Consider the following 10,984-nt stretch of genomic DNA (forward strand, 5'->3'; position numbering starts at 1 on the left):
ATGTAGCTAGGTCTCATCATCATATGATGAACCTAACTACACCAAATCAAGATTTTGCAAATTAAATCAAGGAGCAAAATAAGTGCAAGGCCGCCTAGCTCTCTTCATGGCCGAATTCATTAGTAGTTCCTTCTTGAGTTTTTGAAGCTTGCCTTGCAAGCTTCTAAACTCAAGTAAGGTAAGCTTACCTTACCATGGTTCCTAAGTGAACCATGGTCAAGGTTAGCTTCCCTTGCAAGCTTGCTAAAACCATAGGAGTTAAGTAAACCTTACCATGGTTCCTAGTGAACCATGGTTAAGGTTAGCTTCTCCTAGAAGCCACCTCTTTTCTATATATTTGTAAATACCTCTTTTGTAGACACTTTTGACATAAATGAGAATCAATCTTCAGATTTTTCTCTCAAATTCAAGAGTCCAAAACCGTGAGGAACTTTCTCTCCTAAGTTCTCTCCAAAGTTCTTCAAACCTTAGCTTAGGTTCCTTAAGCTTCTTCATCCAAAGGAAGTAACCGAACCTCCTTCTAAGGCATCACCTCCATTGAAGATTTCTTCAAGGAGTTTTCAAGCTTTGATCCAAGGTCTACCTCAAGAGATTCGGTCCTAAGCATGGAGCAAAGTGGAGGAACATCAATCTCCTCACCTAGTTCCATTACCTCCCCATCGACCCATTCGTAACCAGGCAATTCCACGGTTCCGTAGTCGATCCGAGCCTTTGCCCGAGTGCTTGGACCGACAACGTCCTTACCTCACGCATCATCGACCACTTCCAGTTCGTCCCCGCTCGCGTCAATTTGCAACACAGCTTGTGGTGTCGGCTGACCGAGGCGACCTAGACCTCGGTCATCCACCTCGGTTGCCCGTGCCAAGGCCACGGCCAATGTGGTCGGGGGCGACACCTCGATCACATCATCCCCGCTGTCCTCCGGTTCAGGGTGGTCGGAAGGAAAGACCACCTCACATTGCAGTGGCGGTAACCTGGATATTTCACTAGAAGCCGACCCCTCTTTATTTGACGAAGCGCCCGACTCCTCTGAAGACGTCCAACTCCTAGTCGAAACGTAGCCTTTATCCATTTATTGCCAAAATAAAATAGTACAAAATTTTACCTTGCTCGGTTTGTTCGGAAGAATCTGATCTCGAGAGAGCTCGGAAAATTTACAGCGCGTAAATTTTCACACCCAACCCCCTATTTATAGGCAAGGTAAATGGGGGGAGGTGAAAAGACGCCCCCGAGCCACGACCGTTCGATCTACATCATCCAACGGTCCAGATCTTCTGACCGTTGAATTGGTAACCGTTAGGGCTAACGTGGCAGGTCGCGCCCAAGAACATCTCCCCACAAGCACCGACCTCTTAAGGCATCGGCCTAAGTTTTATTTGCATACAGCCTCGGCATATGTTTCATTTACCAAGAATCTCGACCTCGAGTCTACCCATCCAAGGCCTCAGAAAAAGCCGGGCCTGGGCTCAATCCAGCACAGGCCTCGGCACGAAACCCACCGATCCAAGGCCTCGACCCAATCTCGGCCAAATCAAGATTGGTAAAGGATCCACTCATCCAAGGCCTCGGCAAAATCCGGGTCTCGGTTTAATTCAGCGCAGGCTTCAACACAAAGCCCAGTCACTCAAGCATTCGGCCAACACTCGGCCCAAACTCCCACTCAACAACTCGGCCAACGCTCGACCCAAAATCGGCCTAACCAAGATCCTATTCGAGGACCCCTTTAAAGTCTTATTCTGGTTCCCCTTCGGCTGAAATCTTAGCCTCTGCCCCATCTATGGGGAAGTCCACACATACGCCTCACCCAGTCGACGAGTCGGCGAATCTCCATAAACCGGCATTAGCTCTAACCGAAGAGCCTGACTGCCCTCGAGGAAGCACGACACCAACCACACGAAATACGCACACAATCATTAGCGGTCGGCATCAATACTTAATCTCCTACATCAAGAACCACTGCTTTGCACGTTTTTAACGTCTTCGTCCCTGATATCCTCGACGCTACGGGGGCTGTATACCGTATGGTGACCGAACAGTCCGAACGTACGAGTATGTGACCGAATAGGCCGAGCGCGTACACCCGAGACCGAACCAACCGATAACCCCGAGCACGCTGACTACTCATGAAAGGGAACAGGTCGGTTTTCTCGGTCCAGACACAAATTTTCACTAGGATGATTACAGAGAGATTAATTTACATAATATTTCGGTTTAACCCCCTAATTATCCGGGGCCCAGTCCCTAATCACGGCCCAACAAGAAACACTATAAATAGACCCCCTTCGAGGTACGTACCCAACTTTTCAACTACCGCATTTATTACGCCTAGCACTTACTTGAGCGTTGGAGTGTCTTTGCAGGCACACCCCCCTCACATCGGACTACCCGGATAGGAACGAGAAGACCGAGACCCAAGATCCGACCCGCTACAACAAGGATAATTGAAGTGTGTTTCCTAACACAGGAACACAAGTTATTTATTTATTAGATGCCTGATAAAAAAATATGAAGAAGCAAAAAATGTTGGGGAATTATTCTGTGACTGCTGAATTTCAATAACATGAAAGTGACATTAAACATTGAATTGTTTTATTGACTTTTGAGTTAAAAAGTTCATTTTGGGTGCATTTCTCTATTTTTATTTTTGGAAGACAATTACTTCTGTCATTAGTTAATGAGAAAATTTATAAACCTTTTTTTAGAACATATTTATTTATCTTAATTAATGAAAATCTTTCTATCCCATTATTTTATTTATTTTATTTTATTTTTATAACTTTGGCTTAAACAATCGTTATCCCAGACTGATATTTGTCAATTAGCCCTACCAAAACAATAAAATTGGGCAACTATCTGTTATTCTGTCATGATGTTTTCTATGAAGTAATGAGTAATCGATGTATCTTCATGTGAACATGAAGAATTCTATCATTCCATCAGTCAATAATATTACATAATTAATTTTTTTTACATATTTCTTTTCTTGATTTGCCGGTTAATTTCCTAGAATATTTTCTCATAGAGAAATAGCAGTCCATAAAATAAATTTCAGTGCTTATATTCTTTTACCAGACACCAATGGTTGTCTTTTCCTTATTTAAAATTTATTTGTTAGATAAAATAAACTTATTTTCTTATTTTCCTTATTTTCTTTTTCTTGTTACCATTGTTATTCTTCCATTTGACTAAATATACATCATTCCCCATTCCTTCTTGTTCCTTAAACATCTTTTGTTCTAATGTCTATAATGCTTGCAACACCTTCAAAGTGATCTTACACAAATCCTTTGTATACTCCTGAACTTCTATTAAAACTTCATATCTTTTGGACATAGTTACTAGAAGTTTTTCAAAAAATTATGGAATCAAGAAATTGCTTGCCTGTTAATCGTATCTTATTGGCAATGTTAAGCAATTTATGTAAGTATTCTTTGATTGTCTGGAACTCTTCATTCTTTATAACTAGAATTCCTCATCAAATTTAGCACTTGCATGCTTTAAATCTTTTCATCTCTTACATATTCTCCCTTCAAGTAATCCAAAATTGCTTTTGACAACTTAAGAGTCGTGATTCTAGTGAGAATATTTTGAGACACAAATAAACAAACAAGTTTTTGTGTTTGCCTTCTTGATTTTTCTTTCTTTATGAATCTTTATTTGGGCCATTATAGGGTTGTTTAGCAGTGCCAAAATATCATAATCTTCTTCTATGACTTCCCTTTCATCAAATCTAAAGCAAAGATCTTCTCTTTCATTTGAACATTGATCACTTCTTTGTTGCTTTTATCTTTAACTACACAATTCTTATCTTCAAATAACACTTTGTAGCCTTTCTCCAATAATTGAGCAACACTTGACAAATTTTGATTTATGCAAGGAACATATAGAACATCATATATTAATTTCAAACCATAATGACTTTTAATAACAATTGTTCATTTGCCTTTATTCGCATGTATGTTCCATTCCCTTTTTGACTTTGGAACTATCAATTTTGTTAAACTCTTTGAAGATTTCTCAGTCATAAGTCATATGGTTTGTATAACTATTATCCATAAGTCAAGCTTTCAGTGGGTTTGTTGGTTGTAGAGCATGACATTAGAAGTAGTTGTTCTTCCTCTTTTGGTTGATTTTCAACAATTTTGGCCTTTTTTTTGTTGATGAGTCTTACATATTTTCTCCATGTATCCTAATTGATAGCACTTGTAACATCTTGTATTAGGCCTCCACCAAAATCTCAGTTGTGGATGATAAGTCTTTTTCCAATAAGGATATGGTGAAAAAAAAAAAATCGAGTGTTATTATTTTGGTCTTCCTCTTAGAATGAATTATTCTTCTTGTTTCTGCTACCATTATTGCTCTTTCATTTGGCTAAATATACACCCTTTACAATTCCTTCTTGTTTCATAAGTATCCTTTGTTATAATATTTGTAATGCATGAAACACTTTTGACAAAATGATTTCACAAAAATCCATTGTATGGACTGCTATTAAAGCTTCATATCTTTTGGGCACAATTGCTAGAATTTTTTCAAAAATTTTGGAATCGGAAAATTGTGTGCCTATTAATCTTACCTTATTGGCAATGACAAATAATTTGTCTAAGTATTCTTTAATTGTCTTAGACTCATTCATTATTTGTGACTCGAATTCTTCATCAAATTTAACATTTGCATGCTTAAGGTCTTTTCATCTCCTACATATTCTTCCTTTAAATTATCCCAAATTACTTTCGACAATTTGAGAGTCATGATTCTGAGGAAAATATTCTATGAGACACAAACAAACATATAAGTTTTTTCCTTTGCCTTGTTGATTTTTCTTTCTTTGTAAATCTTTATTTGGGCCATTGTTGGGTCATTTGGCAACACCAAAACATCATAGTCTTCTTCTACGATCGATTTCCTAAAGATCTAAAGTTTGTAGGTATGTCTCTATTCTCATCGTCCAAAGATCATAGTTTTCTCCATTAAAGATAGAGGGAAAATTTGTGAAAAAATTGTTTTAACTTCCATCCTTATAGGTCATAAAACCTTGACTCTTAATGCAACTAATGGGCTCTTTTGTATTTGTATTTTGTTGCTATCTATTTTTAGTAGAGCAATTTCACCTAATTTTATTCATGGGCACTCTATTTATAGAACAAAACTATAATACAAAATTTCAAATAATAACATTATCTTAATCTTAAAATGAATTTGCAAATGTCCTAAACCTAAATGATAAAAATAAATTTCTTATCTTTACCTAAACAACATCCCAAATAAATTTAAAATATAACACACTTTTTGAAATATGAATTTTTTTTTTCAAACTAAAGATATTTAGGCATATTCCCAACATATAACTGATGTTGTATGTCAATTGCTAATGTGTCATGTTGATTACCAACATGAAATATAGATGTCAATGTGACATAATGTGTTATATTAACATTTAACATATCATATCAGCGATACACATTATATCAACAATCAATCAATGATACAAAGACAACCAACCAACCAATTAATTGGGTGTCAAAATGTGTAAATGTTTGAAAGTTAGATGCAAAATATGAAAATTTACGAAATCGTAAAACTTGATTAACAAAAAAGCAATTAAAGCCTAATTAAAAATAATTGCATTTGAAATTTGCGGCACATACAAGAGGAGCTACCAAATTCAACTCTCAAAATAAAAAAAAATAATTAAGAATGCTAGTAAAAACATTCTAACACACATTTTGTTACATATAATAAAAATAACTACAAAATCAAGATAAGAAGCTATATCTATCAATATTTATGATTTTTGATAAATTTCAATCAATAATAGAGAATATGTTCAAAATAATATATTAGAGAATATCCTAGAAGCATTTCTCAAAATTTAATGGAAATATGAATCTGTACAAAGCAAATTTTTAATTCTCATTTCCAGGTTGAGATGGATCACTTTTCCATTTTATGAACATAAACGATCAAATACTGTTCATTAAAATTTATTTTATTACATGTGGTAAGTGCTCACAAATATGTCATGATAAAGTATCAGAAACCAATAAGAAAAACAAGAAACATTAGATACAAACCTCTGATCAGTAAATGAAAAAGACATGAAAATTAATTCATAATTAAATTACACAATAATAATGGGGGGAGGGGGGGGGGGGGGGGGGAATGCCACAATAAGAGAGCCTGTTACAAGACAGTGCTGCCTGATACTTGATCTCAGCATGTTGCATAGTTTGTTACAGCCATAATCATGTCTTGGGTTGCAGCTTTGAATTTGTTGACACATTAACATTATGCATTAGTTCGACCTTGAAATGCCACTTCTTTACAACTGTTTGCTCAAAGTCTTCTATGCAATGTAATAGATTTGTTTTGTTACATTCCAAAAGCTATTAATTAGCTTGAAATGAGTTGAAAATGTCCCACTTTCAAGCCTTTAACTCAATTCAACTCAGTGAGCTGTGCTCTCCTCTCAGCAGCTTTTTTTCTGATGAATATTCCCCACCTTAATGCAGCTTTGAGCTTAAGCCACCCAACAACAGCTTTCCCTGAAGACTTCCCCTGATCCTCACTGAATGAATGATACACCTGAGGCTCATACTGAAGGCTATAGGTGTAACAACCCTCATTAGAATGACCAAGATTACTTGACATGTTGACTCCTGCATTGATTGTCTTAAGTAACCTCTGCATATCATCACTCTCCAACATCTCTGAACTCCTGAGACGGAGTTCTTCTGCGACAATGTCTTCCAACCCTTGTCCATTTCTTGGCCGCGACCAATCGCCGGCAAAATAAGTACTGCCAATTTCATGATTTTCACCTGACATGTAGTTCATACTGCCAGGCAATGCTAGTTGAGAGTCTGTTAAAGATGTTCCTACCATCTGACTATCAGATCTCACAAATGGATAATCAGTCAAACCAGGACTGGATGAGTAGTTATTTGTTATCTGCAAGTGTTGATTTGGTTCAGAGGAGACATATGACACCTTGTTCTTTGCAGAGGCATACTGCTGCTCTGGGAAACTGTTATGGTGCATTATTTGAGTAGCTACAGCTCTTGATCCCTTTTTCGAATTAGTAAGAGAAGTTAAAAATTTTCCATCATATTCTATAACTTGATCCCAATTTTCATATGCTTTCTTCACCAAGGAATCCACAGACATCTGTAAATCAAATTCTCAATTTATGAGCTAATGTATTTGCTAGTAAGATAAACATACATGTTGATCATACATCAAATGGATCTAGGACTAGGAATCCTATGATTTTAATTAGCACAGAAAATTGACCTTTTGATTTGGAGTAAGCGATTCCAGAGAGTAGAATTGGCCATCAGAAATGAGGCCTCTTAGCTCGTATATATTGTTGAACACAATGCCAGCGCTATTAGTTTCATCAGTGTAGTAAACAAAGAGCTTGCCACCTAAGACACAAGTCTTGGCATGCTCCACAGTATTCTCCCACATTCTATTGGACATTCCACTACCAAGTATCTGTATTAAAGATGGCAAATAAGGAAATATGAAGAATTGGGTATTTGGAACATTTGGATTGGAGAAGAATGACGTGGATGCTTATGAACAAATAACATTATCCTTACACTTCTTAACTTCTGTGGCTCGCGGACAAGAAGACGTAGGAAATCTTCTACTGTTACTATTTTTGCTTGAATCAACTTTTTGTGAAGTGCTCCATCCTTGGCTATCCTATCCAATCTCCAAACCTCATCATGCAAAGCTGGTGGATAGTGTTTCTTGTATACTGCAAGTAGCAGATAGGAATTTGTTTAGAGAATTTCATTAAATAAGACTTGCCAAAAGCCTAAACATTGAAAATAATCAAAATATTGCTTCCTTAACAAACTAATGCAAGGAAACAACCAAATAGAGATAGAGATAAATTTTCTAGGTTCATTATGTATGTAGCTGGATATAGCAAGTTGACGACCATACACATGTTATCTGCTATACAGTATCCACTCTAAAGAAAAATTATAGCTTTTCTAAATTTAAGGAAAGGCATTTTAAATATGAAAATTTATCGTAGACAATTAACCCAAGGCTAGAGAACCAACTCTCAAAAGCTTAAGCTGTTAGGTGATGAAACAATATCTGTTAGTTATATATCTCTCTCTTCTAACAAGTTTAGTAATTTGTTCCTTGCAAGGATAACTTGAGTGATCCAATATCTCCTATCCTGGCCAATAAATAAAATTATTCAACCATAAGTATAAAATATCAAGTGCTAACTATTAGAAAACTCACATTCTCCTCTATGATCCTTAACAGCAAAGGCTTCAGTCTTTCCCTCACGAATACGAATCTCCTCACAATAACCGGAAGCCACCTTAATGCCAAGCCGGAATTTTCTGCTTCTTATCCAGCTAGAATTGTCTGTGAAGGTAAGATCACCTAAGGTTCCTACCCCTTCCTTTAGGCTAACCTGCAAATCTCCAGTTAGAAGTGGCCTTTTCCCCTCACGTTCCTTTACTTCATGGCTTTCAAAGTGCTCTTTTGTCCAATCATCATCTACTTCCTCATTAAAGTCACCTTCAAGTACCACCACATTCAATTTAGCAACAGATTCTGGTCCAACTTGAACAACACTGCCTGTGTTGGGATCCATTAACACAATATGGATTGCTGATCCTTGCTCTCCCTCAACCTTCCCCCCTGTGAACAAATGAGGTGGCATTCTTGTTCTGAAATGAAGCTGCAGATTCTTTGGCCCTGGTCCTTCTAATCTTGGTGGTGGAGATCTGACATAGGTAGAATGTAATTGATGAAATATGGGCTAATGCGTGATAATTATCATGCAATTTTCTTACTAGGATCTTCATGTTTTTATGCGATTTTGCACCCACCAATTTACATCATATTGCTAAGGACAGCACATGCTCAAATGTTGTTACATCCATTAAATTGATTATCAGTTATCATCTATCAGCCTCGTACTAAACAAGCATTTATAACTAAAAAAGAAGACTTTCCCAATTCTAATTTGACAGGGAAACACACCTTTCAGCCAATTTAGCATGGCCCATTTTTGCCAAAGCACGCTCCACTTCTTCACTGACCTATATAGTTCATGGAATTTGAAGGATCAACAGAATAACCTTATAATACGTTGTATATCTTGATTAATAGGTTCTTTTATTGATTCAGCTACTCATAGCTTACTGCTAAATGGAAGCAACAAACATAACATTGAACAATCAAACTCAAACAAAACCATTAAAAGGTTGTAAATCAACATTTTACATTTGGGTTCTTGACAAGGTCATGTTTCATTTCTATGCTCCATGTTTTGGTAGGCCACATTATCTTTTTTCTTTTCTTTTTCTCACAAGACAATTTAAATTAGACTGTAACTAAATGGCGTTATATAGTACTTTGATGTCACTTTTTTTGTGACAAAGTGCTAAAGCATAGTAGTGTCTACTGTTAATTATTGCAGGTAAAATAAAAAATGAAAACACTTCTAAAATCAAGCAGGATTTAATATAGTTTTTTGGTCATGCAGGATTTAATATAAGGAAAGGGAAAATAGCTCACAATTTTTCTGAGAAGAGGTTCCAAAGATGAGCAAAGTCTCTGCAGACTATCCACCTTTAAAGCTTCCACAATTACACTGTACACGTTTCGAATAACAAATTGATGTTGAGTGTCACTAAATTTGCATTAAAATGCACAAAAAAGAACTAAACCTAACATATTTAAATTGAAGACAACCAACATCGAGAAACAGATTTAGGAATTCAAAACACTCAAATGCTATATTGAATGCCACCTTCACTTCCAATAAACGATATTCATTGAAAAATTCAAATTAGATATTCTTCAAAGTTCAAATTGCATTAGTGAGTTTCAAAATCAAGAGCCACAAGCATTAATCTGCCAACTGGTGTCATGATACCAAAGATCTAGTATTCCAGGCATATCATGCACCAACAATGTTAACAATAACCCCCAAAATTGGAAATCAATCCAAACAAGCAACAAAATTTGCATAAACAACATAAACACATATACAAACCAGTTTAACAAGATAATAATCAATTTGAGCCACATGGAGGATTCGTGCAGAACCCAAATTCCACAATAACTTTGAATCAAAATTACTAAATTAAAAAATACTAATCATGATCAGAGAACAAATATGTATTGCAATACCTGGCTAAACCGGGTAGTTTTGGTTTCTTTGACTGAGTAAGATGGTGCTGTGCATCATCACCCTCCTCAACTAGCTCATACCCTCGCTTTTCCACTCTATTGTTCTTGGAACTTTCCATTTCTAGAAACTTATCCAATCCCAATGATATCTCGACACTAACTAAATTTAGAAACTTGGTCTTGTCTTAGGGATCCATAGGGCAGGTGCACCCCAGAACCTTCCCAGAAACAGAACAGTGGGAGAGTAAAAATCTTGGAACTAAAACTTAAACTTGAGCTCACAAACACATAAGAAGAGGTGGTTGATTTTTTTGTTTGACAAATGAGGATCTAGGATTAGGACAAAGAAAATGTGGACACTGTAGCATAGATCTACATGACTTTACAAATAATTTTCAATTGAATAATAAAATAAAAAGGTTCCTTGCATTATAATATATAATTGATATTATTGATGATCACAGCTGGATTGGATGTGTGCATGAACATTGGAAAATGAAATTGAAACCGCGTTTTTTGTGTCTCATGTATCTTTGACTTTGTATTGGTGGGTGTCGGTGATAAGACAGAATCAACCCTCTATGTGTATCACAATTACACTTGTCTATTAGCGTAGCCTATAGTTTATAGTTTATACTACTTTTGTACCTCTGATGTTTTTGTACTAAGAAATTGTGAATATATGATACGGTAGAGGAAAGAAACGGTCAATGTCATTCACTGGTTCGGGACAAAACGAGGATCATAAACTTTACAAAACGTTCTCAGCAAGTCTTCCCTGCCCAATTGTATACTTGTAATTTGTTTT

General features: G+C 36.3%; 1 protein-coding gene across 2 annotated transcripts; it reads right to left on the bottom strand.

Annotated features, from left to right (window-relative positions):
- Window positions 1-5,971: 5,971 nt before the first annotated feature.
- LOC109804737 (calmodulin-binding protein 60 E) lies at window positions 5,972-10,591 on the bottom strand. 2 transcript variants are annotated; one of them, XM_020366571.3, is made up of 7 exons: window positions 10,177-10,591; window positions 9,559-9,634; window positions 9,022-9,080; window positions 8,269-8,762; window positions 7,605-7,765; window positions 7,294-7,497; window positions 5,972-7,167 (listed from the first exon to the last, which is right to left on the bottom strand). In XM_020366571.3, exons 1-7 carry the CDS (start codon window positions 10,293-10,295, stop codon window positions 6,439-6,441), a joined length of 1,842 nt encoding a protein of 613 aa, XP_020222160.1. In that variant the 5' UTR covers window positions 10,296-10,591; the 3' UTR covers window positions 5,972-6,438. The 2 variants fall into 2 exon arrangements, with proteins under 2 accessions (XP_020222160.1, XP_082924243.1); XM_083068117.1 differs by lacking the exon at window positions 9,022-9,080 and having other exon boundaries at window positions 10,177-10,228.
- Window positions 10,592-10,984: the final 393 nt, after the last annotated feature.

Source organism: Cajanus cajan, chromosome 2 (genome assembly GCF_000230855.2).
Source record: "Cajanus cajan strain Asha chromosome 2, NIPB_CcT2T_4, whole genome shotgun sequence".
In the NCBI taxonomy this organism is placed as follows: Eukaryota; Viridiplantae; Streptophyta; class Magnoliopsida; order Fabales; family Fabaceae; genus Cajanus; species Cajanus cajan.